The sequence below is a fragment of the Ciconia boyciana genome, chromosome 28 (assembly GCF_034638445.1).
Source record: "Ciconia boyciana chromosome 28, ASM3463844v1, whole genome shotgun sequence".
NCBI lineage: Eukaryota > Metazoa > Chordata > Aves > Ciconiiformes > Ciconiidae > Ciconia > Ciconia boyciana.
The window spans coordinates 700,790-717,220 of NC_132961.1; the positions used below are offsets into that span (position 1 = coordinate 700,790).

The following is a 16,431-nucleotide window of genomic DNA, read 5'->3' on the forward strand; positions in this document are numbered from 1 at the left end:
TGGCCCCACCCAATCAAAACTTTTACGCACTGTTGAAGGGGATAAAGTCCCTGTAAAACACATAAAAAAAATATGCTGGGCAAGACAGTCTGGGTTACTCCTGCCCCGGGCAAAGGCAAGCCCATTCGTGGGATTACTTTTGCTCAAGGACCTGGGTGTACTTGGCGGGTAATGCGAAAGGATGGGGAAGTCCACTATGTACCTCAAGGGGATTTGATTTGGGGTGAGAATAGCCAATGAACTAAATGGTATGATGTTAATTGCTATATAATACTGTATGTCATCACTTTTACGGTTGCTATATGCCATACCAACTGTACAGTAAGAATCGCCTAGATTAATGAAGAATGAACTTTGACAAAACCAAGCAAAGTGCAGCAGTGATGGAATCAGAACTGGCTTCAGCGTGCAACAATCCAACAGCACACAGCATCTCTCCTGTCCAGAAGTTCTGTTATGACAGATGGAGCCCAAAGTCATGGACTAAATGAACTCAACGGACATTTAGAAGGATGGTCCACAGACCAAGGGAATGATACCTGTGTGTATATATCAAAAGACAGGGAAAGTGGTGGCGATTAATTGGAATGTATTGGAAAGGGTAGAACCTGGGCATGACGTAGATGGTATAGAATAAGGGGTGGATACTGTCCTGGTTTCGGCTGGGATAGAGTTAATTTTCTTCCCAGTAGATGCTATAGCGCTGTGTTTTGGATTTAGTATGAGAATAATGCTGATAACACACTGATGTTTTAGTTGTTGCTAAGTAATGTTTACACTGGTCAAGGACTTTTCAGCTCCCCCTGCTCTGCCAGGTGCACAAGAAGCTGGGAGGGGGCACAGCCAGGATAGTTGATCCAAACTGACCAAAGGGCTATTCCATACCATATGACGTCATGCTCAGTATAGAAACTGGGGGGAGTTGGCCGGGGGATAGCAGTCGCTGCTCAGGGACTGGCTGGGTGTCAGTCAGCGGGTGGTGAGTGGCTGCATCACTTGGTTTTTTTTCCTCTCTCTCTCTCTCTTGTTTTCCTTTTCATTACAATATATATTCCCCACCCCACCCCACCCCCCTTAAACTGTTCTTATCTCAGCCCATGAGTTTTCTTACTTTTACTCTTCCGATTCTCTCCCTGTCCCACCGGGGGGGGGGGGAGGGTGAACGAGTGGCTGTGTGGTGCTTAGTTGCAGACTGAAGCTAAATCATGACAACACTATACAAAATTCATGCTTTATAGAGAATAGTATTTTTCGGGGATGTGCAGTTGTAGCGACTGGGGGATGAAAGTGAACAGTTCATAAAGGCACATAAAACTGCACCTCTCTAGGGGAAATAAGCTATTTATCAGAGAGCCAATCCAAATCGAGAGATCTATCCAAAAGCTTCCCATGACCTGGAAAGGGAGGCTCTTCTTGGTTTCCAAATCCACAAAAAGCTGAAGTATTGGCAGAAGTAGAGCTTTCCATTTGGCTCACCACAAACTCGATGCAGCTCTGCCAAGGTCGCAACTCCCTCTGGTGGGATGACACTGTCTTTGCATGGAGTATTTTGTCAGACACAACAGCATGAGTTTCTCTTTGACTTCCCTTCCCCATGCCTTTTCACTTGCTAAAAACTCCCCCTCTGCAGTGTGTGCACGTTTTCATTGAAGGGATTGTTTTGTTTTGTTTTGTTTTGTTTTGTTTTGTTTTTTAGTCCATAGAAGTAGCCTCAGAAGAATGCAACACTTCCACAGGGGGGAGGTTTTATGCAAAATGTTTAACATTGATTTATAGACAGACAGAGAATTCTGTCAGTTTGGGGAGGGCACATATTTTATCTTCTAATATCAAAGCAAGTGAGGACATAGATGCCAGATTGCAAGTAGGAGGGCTTTTTTTCTCCCCAAAGAGACCTCTTCCAAAACATCCAACGTCAAGCTCACATTGTCACCCTGTCCCTGTCCCCTTTTCTCCTCCTTCCTCATCCTGGTTCTGCCTTCTATTAAAAGTAGTTCAGGATGGGAGACAATCCACCCCCATGTCTTCTAAAGCTTTTCCTGCACAAGCATTTTGGAGCAGGGCTAAGGCAAACATCGGGTAACTACTAGGATGGTAAAACAACACATTTTTACAGCACAGTCAATAACAGTCATTACTTTTTCCAGTGATTATTCTGCTTTTAGATTAACTGTAATTTATTGGCCAGCCCTACTAGTTTCTTGGGGTCCATTTTTCACAGCATTATAGAAAGCTTCCACTGTCTGAAGTTTTCTAAGGGCTCTTTACACTTCTTTTTACTTATCGTAGAGTATTTGAACACGAATAGTAAAATTCCCCAGCCCCACCTGTTTTTATTTTCTTTCACTCTCACTGTACTGCATTGCAAAGGTTAATAGCTAACCTTTGGAAATAAAAGTTAGTTTTATGGTCAGGATTGCAGTGACTGACAGGGTCCAAAGGTACCAGCATCACCAACGGATGCAAGCACCTGCATGCACATTTCTTTAAGGTGCAGCTTCGTTTCTGGAAAGCCAGGGTGGTGTTCTTGAAAAACAGGTTTGTGTTTCTCTCTGTTGAAGCAATGGTTTATTTGGCTGCTTCTCTAGGGAAGAGCTCTGAATGTTTTCTTAGCCTTCTGTTTCCTGCAGGCTTTGTGTTGTGTTGTTTGCCAGATATTTTAGGTGTTGTCCTGAAAGATCTGAGGATTATCTCTGCTGAGCTCGGTTTTGTGTCTGTTTTTGCATGGTGAACTGCTGCTTGGGAGCAAGAGAAAAACCTCAAACATACCTTCGTATCCTGAAGCCATGCTTACTGTTAGATTTGGATTTGGAGCCGAGTAGGGTTGGATTTAGTGGAGAGAAATCCATGCTCTGACTGTGGGATGTGGATGTACAGACCCCTTGGAAAGCCCCAGACCAGCACCGATATCATGTAATGGGCACAGATCCCTTTCTGCACTTCTCCGTTTTGTGTTGTTTTTTTTTTCCTATGGCATTACTTTCATTTTTATTGTTCATCCTTCTCTTTGTCCCTGCTTGTAGCTGCTGTGCTCAGTGTTCAGCATTACACTTCTTATTCAGGGTGTTTGTTGCAGTCTTTGCATTTGCTGCAGTGTTGGCATTGCAGTCTCAACAGAGTACTTGGCAGGCGCTTTAAGACTTGCTGTTTGTTTTCACGGCTTTTCTTTTCTACATGTTTTGCAATATGTTGTGCTTTTTCTATTCTATTCTATTCTATTCTATTCTATTCTATTCTATTCTATTCTATCCTATTTTTCCTTCCCTATTTCCTTGAACCCCAAGCATCTCAGTTCTTGTAGCTCTATCAGACTCAGCTATGATACAAAAACCAAAGTGAAATGATTTCTCTAGTTATCTTGGCAGTAGAGGAAGTCCTGAAGAAAGTGTGTGAAGGCTCAAAAAAAGAGGAAATTATGAAAACAAATTAAAAAGTGTCAAAATCTCACATTCTTAATGGCTATAGGAAGGAACTCTATTCTGCCTCAAAAACATAAAAGAAGGAGGACATCATTAACTAGCTAAGTGTTAGGCTTCTACCATAATTTAGTTTCCTGGTCTCCCTTTACCACCAGTGAAGAAAAACAGCCATCTCTGGATCACAATAGATTTACTCCTCCTGTGAAAGTATGCGTTCAGAAATTTGTAGTCATCTAGTTATTATGAGCAGTGAAAACTCTGAAAAACCTTAGGAAAGTTTGGATGGGCCATAACTAATGACAGGTTCCATTTTGTATTGCAAAAAGTGTGTGGTGGAGGAGAGAAGCAAAGCCATGACCTACCTGGACGTGTGGTGCACTGCAAAGCAGAGCTTATTATGTTTTGCTAGGTCAAAGTCAAATGAAGATCTTCCTTTTTTTTTTCTATTTGATTTATATTTATTATAGTATAATATATATATTTATATACGGTTTTATATCTATACATGTAGAGAGAGAGAAAGAGTGGGTTTGGTTATATAAATCTTGGAAAATTCTGCATTAAAATCCTGGCTAAGTTAGAAACTTTCATTTCTACTTTCATAAAAAATATTTGAGGAAAAAAATGGGTATAGTATTTCCAAAGTGAAATATTTAATTTAGAAAATACCAATGTGGCTTTTTTTTTTTTTCCCCAAGGCAGAATTTATTTCCTGGGCTTTTGTATCTGTATTGTCTTTGCCTTTTAACTCCGAGGAGCCATCTCAAGTCCTGTTACTGGTACTACGAACAAGACACATGTCTGCCCAGCTCAGGATTTGCTCAGTTCATAACCATTGACTATTATCAGTGTTGGAGTGTCTCCATACAGACCATAAGAACAATCATAGGATTTCTCTGGCTGCTGAATCACTCCCCAGGTTCATCTGGGGTGCAACTAAGCATGTGGGTAGTGCACATAAGCAGACAACAAGATGTTGGCGTGAATCTGGGAATTATGTAACTCAACTGGGCAGCACCCCACAACATTTATTTTGCATTCAAACATAGACCTTTGTCTTCCACATAGGTATGGGGTTCTCGGTCCAGCTGACAGCAGCCATCTTCATCTTGGTATTGGTATCTACACACCATTCCACGGCAGGTAATTTTGCTCTGTAATGGATTAATTTCGCTCTGTACTAAATCCATTTCAGAGACTATGAATAGATTTGAACTGATGCCCCCTATGACTTTCTTCTCCACTGAAGGAGGTCCAGATTTAGGTGATTTCTTTGGATTTCATGTGAACACAGGTGTATGTTCTGGGATTCAATGTGCTCAACTGTAGGCATTAAAACTGAGCACCTGAGAGCTATTTATCTAAGGTACCTGTGCGGTCAATAGGAGAAGACAAGCATAACATAACCGATTTATCTCAGATTCCCATCTTCCCAGGGAATGAATCGCTCTGTAGGGAAAGCAGTTTCTCCATGGTTTCTCTACAAGATGATTGCCTCAATGAGATACTTATCTTTTAGGTGGCTAAAATCTGGTGAGATGAACATACCTAGATAACCTAATGTTATCAACACTACAAAGGGAGGTGACAGGTAATTTTGACTTGCATGATGTGTGGCAGCGCTGGATGCTTGTAATTGGAAATGGATGGCTTTGTATTTCAAATGCATCTATGTGCTTTTCTTCACCCTCAAATTCACAGCTGCTGCTCCTGATCGTAGCTGGGAGAGGATGTACTAATGTCATAGAATAAGGGCTGCAACTTCAGTGGGGAAAGCACTTATAGGGCATCATAAATGCAAAACCTCTTACAGACTTCTTCCCCCTTAGCCTTTAAAACCACTGTGATTGCTGAGCACCTCTCACCCGTTTGTCTCTCTCTACTGTAGGTGGTGGCCATGATCCGTTGCTTGTCTTGGATGGTTATGAGGATGATGGTATTCGACTCAAATGTTTCTCTGAGAGGTTGTTTTCTGAAGTTCAGATGTTGTGGACAGATGGTAGAGGAGACAATGTCACTGGGACTCCTCTCACCACTGGCACCACCACTGCTAATACCAGCAGCTCCATCATTCTAAAACCAGGATCAGGAAACTCTGTGTCCTGCAAAATAATTGATAAACTGCTGAAAACATCATCAGAATCTTCAGTTGTCATTGCGGGTGAGTATGAGCTTGTGTCCTTGTGGCTTGGGAGGACAAACAGTGAGCTGATGCATACAGAGCAGATTGCCCCAGAACCTCAGATTTCTAGTGGAATAGAATAATGAGTTTTCACAGAAGTTTTCTTCTGTGATACTTCTTGGTCTTTCCAGTAAACCACCATTACTTTGCATGGGCAACTCCCAAACATTGTCAAAATATTAAGAATAAAAACACCCTTCCATGGGTGTAATGCCATCTGGGGGAAATGAAATCTTGTTATCGAGTGGTGCTTATTCTCACTTGCAAGGATGGAGGATGCTGTTCCATCTCTCTCTCTCTCTTTTTCTCTCATTTCCTTCCACTTCTGTTTCTATTGCTGTAACATCTAATATTCTATTCTATTCTATTCTATTCTATTCTATTCTAATGCTATGTGTCATGGTTTAGCCCCAGCTGGCAACTAAGCACCACGCAGCCACTCGCTCACTCCCCCCTGGTGGGATGGGGGAGAGAATTGGAAGAGCAAAAGTAAGAAAACTCGAGGGTTGAGATAAAGACAGTTTAATAGGTAAAGCAAAAGCCGCGCACACAAGCAAAGCAAAGCAAAGCAAGGAATTCATTCACTCCTTCCCATGGGCAGGCAGGTGTTCAGCCATCTCCAGGAAAGCAGGGCTCCATCACGCGTAATGGTTACTTTGGAAGACAAACGCCATCACTCCAAATGTCCCCCCCTTCCTTCTTCTTCCCCAGCTTTATATACTGAGCATGACATCATGTGGTATGGAATAGCCCTTTGGTCAGTTTGGATCAACTATCCTGGCTGTGTCCCCTCCCAGCTTCTTCTGCACCTGGCAGAGCATGGGAAGCTGAAAAGTCCTTGACTAGTGCAGCAACAACTAAAACATCTCTGTATTATCAACACTGTTTTCAGCACAAATCTAAAACATAGCCCCATACCAGCCACTATAAAGAAAATTAACTCTATCTCAGCTGAAACCAGGACACTATTCTGTTCTGTTCTATTCTATTCTATTCTATTCTATTCTATTCTATTCTATTCTATTCTAATGCAGTGGTTTTCACAAATCTCTGATGGTGCTTTATAAAACAGTCTAGGGATGTAAAAGTCCCAGTGAACCACTCCTACAGATGTCTAGGAATGAAATTTAGATCCAAATTTGTTTTGTTGCACTTTAGGCATGTAATCAAAGTATGAAGTTGGTAGTTGAAGGAAAGTTGTAACTGATCATCTGAAATAATTTGCAGATGTCTTCTTTCCTGCCACCTCCCCTTGGCTGGCGGCTTTTGTTGTGATCCTGCTCTTGAGCATATTCCTGGTTATCACTGCAATTTATAAACTCAGAAGTAAGTTCCACTCTTAATGCTAAAGTGATGAATGCTTCATACAATCCAGGTGAAAGACAACATCAATGTGTCCAGAATTATCTGGGGAGGAGGGTATGGGATTATGAACAATCACCCTTGAGATTCTTCAACCATGCCTTTTTACTGTATTTTTGCTTTCCTTGCATATTCATTTTTAAGCATCTCTACTCCAATATCTTGGGGTATAAACCTGTACAATCACATTTGCCAATATGAATTGACATATTACTATACTGAAATTATCATTGACACTTAATCTCATTTTTGAAATAAAACAATTATTGCAAGTATCTGAAACATGTTAGTTAGTGTACCCAAATGTGTCCACTGGCTTAATTTATTTGCAAGTCATTTTATTGCTTTATAAGCTAGTTTCTAACTAAGAGAGTTCTACAACACAAATCTGTTGCCAAGACAGCATACTAAGTCTGATTTTTTTCTGCCTTCAGTATCACTAGTTTTATTAATTAAATTCTGTATGATTTCTCATTATTCTAATGGAAGACATAAGTATACGCAAACCAAGATATTTTGAAAATAAGTTGCTTCCTTACCAAACAGGACCACCATGGAATATGAAAAGTTTATTTTGAAAACCTACAAGCAAGAAGAAAGTTAAGATAACATTTTCCTTCTCCCTGCCTCTCTCTTCTCTCTCTCTCTCTCTCAGAGAACAATAAGACAACTACTCGTGAAAGTAAGTCATATTAATACTATATTTCATCATGAACATCTTGAAAGATATGTACAACAGTAGAAATGTTCACTGGTGGTATAAACTATGGGGCTAATTAGTTGTATTCCTAAGGTTGTTTCATGACAGAGAATTCAAAAGATTGGGACTTTGGTTGACCCTATCTACCTGTAGGCTCCAGCTATCTACCTGTAGGCTCCAGCTAGGGTGCCTTTGGGGAGTAAGTCACCTTACGCGCAGCCAACACAGAAAGACTGGTCCACTGCTGATTCCTGCTCCTGATGAGAAATGAGGAGATTCTTGCATCCCATTTAACCTCAGCTTTTCTGCCTGCAGATGTTGAAAGAAGTGGTAAAAAGCTTTTGGTACGAGTCACCTTTTGTGCAAAAACTTTCACAGGTTTTCTTCCCCCTGACCCACTATCTATCTAAAAGTTTACCATTTCCAGAAAAATGACATTTTGACAGTTCCCCAAGCTGTCATGTCCAGGCTCCTTAGAGCATTAGAACATTTCCTAGTGCCCTTATGAAAAACTGTGATAGAAAGACCCCTCAGCCACCCCAAATACCATGTTGGAGTGTGGTAAAGCTGCCACACGGATGTGATTGAGCAGGGCATAGAAGTGGCAGCATGTTCTGGCCAGAAGGTGTGTCCACACGAATTTTTCCCTGCCAAGACCCACTCCACCTTTCAGTAGATGAAAAATTTTCAATACAAAATTTTGTTTCCTGTGAAAACTGGAGATACTTATAAAATGTTTTTTCTAGAAATACTCTTCTATTAAAAAATAAAAAATTAGGAAAAAGAGAAAACTATATAGCTTCTTTTAGATAGCTTGCATCTTTGACCAGCAATGAAGGAAATCAGGATGCAATTCAGAGGAGGAACCCAACTTATTCCTCTGAGTTGTACATGGAGTTTTTTGACTCTTTAATGACTACAGAAACAATTTAAAAAAATTAAGCTTCCTGGGCTAAAGGTAGCCTTTGTAAACTTCTGGAGAATCCAACATATTCTACTTGAAAAATACCACATGCTAGGAAGTTATTTTTATTTTTTTAAATGGAAAACCTGATTGTTTGTCTGAATATTTACCTCAATTTCTGAACAGTGTAATCTTCAGGATGAGATTTTTTTTTTTTTTTAGGACTTACAGAAGAAAAGCAGAATATATCTAGTGGCTGTTTTATAGTGATGGTAACTCCAAAGGAGAAAAAATACCCCTTTGCCATAATTGAGGGAGTGAACTGCTGCCCAGGAACTAATCTCAGAAATTTGCATACAAACAAAAATGTTTTGACATTAAAAAAAAAAAAAAAGAGTATGTGGGAACAAATCTACGGAGACTTTTATTAAAATTCGCATCCAGTCATCCCTGAAACACTTCTCATCCATTTAGCAGAATTTTAACACCTGTCAGATGATAAGTCAGTATGACTTGTTAAATAAAACCGAGTATACACTAAATTATCAGAAAACAGAAAAAAGTCTTTTTACTGTGAAGATGTTTGAATACTGGCACAGGTTGCTCTGGAGAGGTTGCGAAGTCTCCATCCTTGGAGGCATGCAAAACCGAACTGGACACAGCCCTGGGCCAACCCTGCTTGAGCAGGGTGGGTGGACTAGATGGAACTCCAGAGGTCTCCCTCCAACTTCAACTCTTCTGTGATTCTGCAAAATGTCATCTTAGCTTCTTGTCCCTGGATGGCTGTGAGTTTGAAACAGCAGAGAAAACAAGGCTAGATGTCACAATATGTTTTGTGCTTGATGTCTAGTATTTTTGTTTCAAATGCTGCAACAAACTGGCTTAACTTGAGGAAACAAAGATTTTATTTTTGTTTCGGTCAATGCCTGTACTGTACTTGTTTCAACTGAGTATAAAAAATAATTGACTTTTGAAGTCTAGTTACCTAGTATTCAAATAAACCCAATAATGTATGTGTATGTATATATACATTCAAATCCATATATACAACTATATATACATATTATATATATGCCAATAGTATATGTACATACATATATATATGGCCTATATGTATATATTGGCCTATATATATACATAGGCCAATATCCTGGCTTGTATCAGACATAGTGTGGCCAGCAGGACTAGGGAACTGACCGTCCCCCTGTACTCGGCACTGGTGAGGCCGCACCTCGAATACTGTGTTTGGTTTTGGGCCCCTCACTACAAGAGAGACATTGAGGTGCTGGAGCACATCCAAAGAAGAGCAACGAAGCTGGTGAAGGGTCTAGAGAACAAGTCCTATGAGGAGTGGCTGAGGGAACTGGGGTTGTTCAGTCTGGAGAAAAGAAGGCTGAGGGGAGACCTTCTCGCTCTCTACAACTGCCTGAAAGGAGGTTGTAGTGAGGTGAGTCAGTCTCTTTTCCCAAGTAACAAGTGATAGGATGAGAGGAAATGGCCTCAAGTTGTGCCAAGGGAGGTTTAAATTGGATATTAGGAAAAATATCTTCACGGAACAGGCTGCCCAGGGAAGTGGTTGAGTCACCATCCCTGGAGGTATTTAAAAGACATGTAGCTGTGTCACTTAGGGACATAGTTTAGTGGTGGACTTGGCAGTGCTAGGTCAGCGGTTGGACTTGATGATCTTAAGGGACTTTTCCAACCTAAATGATTCTATGATTCTATACAAACTGTTGTGGCTTAATCACTTCTGTGTAGTCTTTAAAACTGAATGTTAAGTGCTTGAAGAATTATTTTTAGGATATTAAAATATTTCTCTGCTTACAGCAAATGCACAAGAGGCAATTCAGAAAGGTAAGTGTAACAGCTTTTTTTCAGTGATTTCTATCTATAAATCTCTCTGGTCCTTTAGAACCAGACAAAAGCTGAGCTCAGAAAATATTAGTGACTGTTTTGCTTTTGTAAAAAAAAAAAAAAATCACTGCAATACCTTTTATATTGACCATTTAAAGATAATGGATGCCTACTGCAAAGAAGAGGACTAATTCCATGGAAAAGTTTGATTTATGGCTGGTATTTTTTGTTCAGTATTTGTGCTTGCAAATTGTTCTGTTGGTTAATTCGGGTAAGTTAATGTGTTCTTAGTTTAGGATCATGGTTCGTGCTGAATTTCAGTCTGTAATAAAAGAAAGAATTAAGCTCTAGAGTCTGAAAAATTTAAAAAAAAAAATCTGTTTCTGTTTCTTTTTATAAAAGTCCTGGTTAGAACTGCATTGTACAAAAGCAGAACAAGAAGATTGCTTTTGCTGTGAAGAGCAAGTGAGCTGGGTATGCAAAGTGTGCCAGAGAAGTAGTAAATTCAGTAAACTTTTTTGTAACTTTTTAGTAGTCCTTATGGTACCTTGGAGAAACGTCAATTATAGCTTTTATAAAGCCATGTTTAAGATTATCTGGACATGGTTCAGTTGTTTCAACATAAATACTAAGAACCATCTGCAGATGGGTGTGTTAATGCCATTCAGTTGCATGCTAATGCCATTCAATCACATTCTCATTAAAGTATTAGTTCTGTTTTTTCCCCTTAGTTCAGTCATCTGAAGTACTTAATTTTACCGAGGTGAATTTCTTGACCAGTCTTTTTGTTCGCACCTTAAGGGAAGGTACCAGCATAATGAAGACAAGAACTCTGGCTGCCTTATAGCAAGGGAATATCTGGTTGTTTTTATGAAGTTCAGATCATTTCATTTTATCTTAGCTCTTGCTATACAGAACACAGTGGAACAGATAGAAAATTCAACGTATTTGTGTTAAAAAAAAAAAGGAAAGGAAATGCTGTTTTAATATTTAAACATAATCTCTTTCAGAGATAAATCAACTCAACGATGAAATAGGTAAGAAGGTATTTTGACTTCTTTGTTATATTGGTTTTGAGTATCCTTTGGTTACAAGAATCCTCTATATTTAAAAAAGTTATAGTATCATGAAAGAGGGCCCATATTGAAAATGTCCTAAAGCTCTAATGTTCTAAAGCTAGAGTTTTCAGTTAAATTAATGATATCTGGTACTATTATATTCAATGTCACCTGGTTTTAGCCAGTGAATTTTATGTATCTAGTCTAAGCTAATAATCTAGACTCCTTCTACAGGATTGGTATCTTCAGAGGACAATTTATCCCCTGCCTAGTTTGAAATTATATTCTGAACTTAACGCCAAGCCTCAGTTCCCTAAATGAAAACATTATTTAACACTGAAATTCTCACTCACATTTTGTGTGGTTTTGTCTTGAAAAATGTAACATTCTCTGCTGTTTCTGTGTTTGTTGCTTTGTTTTTCAGCTAAGGAGCGGGACAGCTTTCGCAAGGGTAAAATAACATTTTTTTCTACTTTGCATTTAGTACCACACGCTATTCTTTTAACCATACTCTGAAAGATGCTTTGCAGGTGACCGTTCTAATAAAATAGTGGTATTTTATGCAATTTTGAATACTGGAGTTGGAAAACGCTCTCAGAACTTCACATTTGCAAAGATTAACTCCCCAATTCCAATGAAAAAGATAATTGAAAAGTTGTGTTATGTGTTGTATGTTATGTGTACACACAGTGTCTCTTTTTATCTATAGGTATATATCTATATGTCTATAGATAGAGAGTATGTATAGATATTTCTCTCTCTCTCTCTCTCTCGTTATTTTTCCACTGCTAGAAAATATTTAAGTGGAACATTTTATTTATTGCATCTCTGAACAAAATAATGTCTAAAGCATCTGATCACAGCATTAAAAAGAATATAATGAGAACAATCCCAGCACAATTCCTGTTGAATGGTGAGAATAAAAGAGTTCTCAAAGAGCAACTGTGACAAGCTGTGTCCCCAGGTGAAGCTAAGAACCATAAAAAGGATAACATTGGGTTTCAGTTGTGTACAAGAGACAAATGTAATCTCAAGCTTTGTGTTATTGAGAGAGGCTTCAGTCTCCTTCTCTTATGATGCTTTATGAACTGTAAATGTCCTTGGGAGCTATTTGTTCTGAATCACTCCCTGATTGTTTCTGATATTTTCCTTTATTTATTTTGTCATGTCTTGTGTTCAGGAATATTTGTGCAACACATTATTATAAGAGAAAACTTATATAATGCATGTCTATTATTCTACAAAGATAAACAGATTAATCCTATATATAAATATATATAAACAGATATATAAACAGATTAATAAACAGATTAAACCTGTTTATAGATAACCTATATATTAGTATTCCAAAATGCATAGTGAGTGTACCATAATTCACCTGATTTAGTCATCTTAACTTTTAATTTAATTTTGTTTCTTTGTAGAAAATCAGGATATGTTGTCCAAAATTGGTAAGGATATTAAGTTAACTTTGGTTCTTAAAAATAATTTAAATTATTTGTGATCAGAAATACCATTTTGGAACTGAACTGTGCCACAGTTTGAGGGCTATTGCAGCACTTCAATCTCTTCCAGACTTAGACTTCGTTGTCCCTAAAAACTAGTGTTTATGTAACACAATCTTGGACTCCAGAACATCTGTTTCCATAACAAGGGAACATAATTTCAGTTCTTTAAGGGTTTAATTTTTGTTGTAACTGAGTAGAAAACAGATTTTTCCTTCCTACTAACAACTGATATTTTTGAAAAAAATTAAAAAAAAATATATACTTTTATATGCATTTTAACTGTTGGCCATGTGAAGCTCCTGTTTGTCATCTGACAGGGTCTGGAAGCATGGCCACAGGTCCTGTGTGTACCTGCAGATGATTCAGCTCACCTAACTAGTTATCTAAATTTTGGGCATTGAGGCTAAGGCAGTATTCTTGGCTCCCTCATTGAGAGATGAAGGCATCCAAGAATAGCTTCAGATAAGTAGTTGAAACAGCAGAGAAGAAACACTTTCTGATGTGCCATTCTTTCTCCTGACTCTACACAGAGCCCAGGTGACTAGCTAGGGTTTAAGTAACCTCTAGCCCTCCAAAGTTAAGCTAGCATCGTTTCCTAAATCCTAGGCTAGGTCATACTTAAGTAATGTAGTATTGGAAATACCCTATTAGCACAGATAGCCTACAGAAGAGCCTTGCCATGCATGAGGATAATACAACTTTCTGTCCTTTTCAGATAAAGCCTCTAAGGAACTGGGTGAGTTGAAAGCTGAAAACTAATTTTATCAAATCTACACCCCTCCAATCCCATACTGTACTAAAATTAGGTATATTAACATTCTGCAGTAATTTTAATTAATCATTCATTTCTTTTCTTGCAGCATTCAGGAGAGCTCACAGCAATGCAGGTAAGCCAAATCTCGCCTGCCATCAACCTCATGTTCTTTCATGCACCTGCCAGAGTCTATCCCTTGTGTTATGAAAAATTCACAGGCTGTCAGAATTTGAGGAAATTTTGCAGCCCGTTGGTTGAAACAGGCACCCAGGTTTTCTTAAGCATCTCCCATCTACACAGTTCTCAGTGTCACGAGTTGGGGTGAATCATTTCCGTACCAACTAGGACCTTTTTACATGTTATGTGGCTTTGAGAGATTCAGCTTTGTGTTTTATTCCAAAAAATCCAGCTGCCAGATGGGTCTGACCAGAGAGCCTGGATCCCCTCAGTCAGAGTAAAGATGAATTAATAAAGGCACAGTGAAGCCAGAGAACAGGCATGCCCTGCTGCATATTATTTCTGCTATTGAGTTTCTGTCTGACAAAAGCACGCTGTATATTCCTGGGGTATTTAGGTGTTGGGTTTTTTTAAAAATTTTATTGTTTCTCTCCTTTATTCACTTCCTTTGAGATTACTGTTTATTTCCCTGAAAATCAGAAATAACTTGGTGCTTTGGTTTTTTTGTGTTTGTTTTTTTTTTTCCTTCCTTTCTCAAGTTAATATCACTCTGGATGAGAACTGCAAACATCCCATCCTCATCATTCAGGAGAAAAACAGGGTCAAGTCCTCCACCCAGGAAAAGATCTCTCCCAAAGCAGTGGTGGTAGCTACTGAAGGGTTTTCAGAAAAGAAACATTACTGGGAAGTGGAGGTGGGGGACAAATCGGAGTGGGAGCTGGGTGTGGTATGTGAGGAAATTAGAAATACACTGAGGAGCAATACAATGAAGGCTTTCCCAAAGGGGATTTTACTCAGTCTGCAGTTTTCTCAGGGAGAATACAGCTTAAGTGGTGGGAAGGGCGTAAGAAATGGCAAGCCCTGCAGCGTGGTAGGTGTTTTCCTGGATCAGGAATGTGACATGCTTTCTTTCTTTGATGTGGAAGAAAAGTGCCTTCTCGAGTCTCTCTCTTTGGAGTTTTCTGGGAATCTGTACCCATTCTTCAGGCCAGGCTCTGATGACAAATGGTTGGGAGTACGCCCCGTGTACACTAAAACACATTACCTTCTCTGTGACAGCCTTCCACAGGGCCAGGAGGAGATTAATAAATTAATAGAGTAGTGAATCGCAGAGGATGTGAAAGCAGAGAGGAAGGGAAAAAAAGTAATATCAGCTTTTAAAACCATAGTCAAGAAAGAAATAGTCTCTGAAGTATTTCTTAGGGATTCATCTTGTACTAAGAACTAATTTTGTAAAAACCCAGACCTGTCAAATGTTGCAATTTTATTTCATTTTACCTGGACTAAAGAAACATGGATTTATTTCAGTATTTGTTGCATTTGTTGTGTATTCATTTTCAACTAGTAAACCCATCAGAACAGTTTACCAGGAAGAGTATGAGTGCAAATTTCAAATTTTGTACAAAGTCCGAAAACTATTGATAACAATCAAATTGTGAACTATGAAATGCAAGTAGTCTTTTTGGAGGTCTGCTTATAAGAGCTGTTAAGTGATAAGGGTGAAATCCACAGATCACATACTGGTTGTGATAAAACTCAGGAACAATTGCTTATATGTAAGCAGTTGGTTAAGTTAGTTTGACTAAAGGAATGGGAGTCAAGAGTTAGATTCAGCTTCCCAAATGTGGAAGCCTAATGCAATTTGAGCTCCCACAGGGCTATCAGAGCATAGGATTTACGGGGTTCTCAGACCCTCCTGAAGCAGCAGCTGAAGATGAGGGAAGATGTGACATGGCATCTCAAGTGACAATAGATGTCTGTCCAAATATCATTTGGATATTCTGCAAGTGAATGATATCCTGTTCTCTACTGTCTGTAACACTGAGCACGAGCGTAAAACTCATGTTCACATGTAGGCAGTGTGGCAGGTTGACCTTGGCTGGCTGCCAGGTGCCCACCAAGCTGCTCTATCACTCTCCCTCCTCAACTGGACGGGGGAGAAAATATGACAAAATGCTCATGGGTTGAGAGAACGACAAGGAGATCACTCAGCAGTTACTGTCATGTGCAAAACAGACTCAACTTGGGGAAATTAATTTAATTTATTGCCAATCAAATCAAGGTAGGATAATGAGAAATAAAACCAAATCTTATAAAACACCTCCCAGCCCCCCTTTCTTCCTGGGCTCAACTTCACTTCTGACTTCTCTACCTGCTCCCCCCAAGCAGTACAGGGGGACAGGCAATGGGGGTTGCGGTCAGTTCATAATGCATTGTCTCTGCTGCTCCTTCCTCCTCACAGTCTTCTGCTGCTTCAGCATGGGGTCCTTCCCACACGAGACAGTTCTTCATGAACTTCTCCAGTGTGAGTCCCTCCCACGGGCTTCAGTTCTTCATGAACTGCTCCAGCATGAGTCCCTTCCACAGGGGGCAGTTCTTCAGGAACAGACTGCTCCAGCGTGGGTCCTCCGTGGGGCTACAGGTCCAGCCAGAAGACCTGCTCCACTGTTGGCTCCTCTCCATGGGGCCACAGGTCCTGCCAAGAGCCTGCTCTAGCACGGGCTCTCCACGAG

General features: G+C 39.6%; 1 protein-coding gene across 1 annotated transcript; it reads left to right on the forward strand.

Annotated features, from left to right (window-relative positions):
• The first annotated feature begins 4,489 nt into the window (after positions 1 to 4,489).
• Positions 4,490 to 15,020, forward strand: LOC140644632 (butyrophilin-like protein 9). Its single transcript, XM_072847653.1, has 6 exons — positions 4,490 to 4,562; positions 5,308 to 5,580; positions 6,829 to 6,927; positions 7,619 to 7,645; positions 13,848 to 13,874; positions 14,458 to 15,020. The coding sequence occupies exons 1-6, from the start codon at positions 4,490 to 4,492 to the stop codon at positions 15,018 to 15,020; spliced, it is 1,062 nt and encodes a 353-aa protein (XP_072703754.1).
• The last annotated feature ends 1,411 nt before the right edge of the window (positions 15,021 to 16,431 follow it).

Coding starts and splice junctions, on each gene's coding strand:
- LOC140644632 (XM_072847653.1), top strand. CDS start 4,490: ATGGGGTTCTCGGTCCAGCTGACAGCAGCCATCTTCATCTTGGTATTG. Junction 7,646..13,847: donor TAAGACAACTACTCGTGAAA/GTAAGTCATATT, acceptor CTTTTCTTGCAG/CATTCAGGAGAGCTCACAGC. Junction 13,875..14,457: donor GAGAGCTCACAGCAATGCAG/GTAAGCCAAATC, acceptor TCCTTTCTCAAG/TTAATATCACTCTGGATGAG.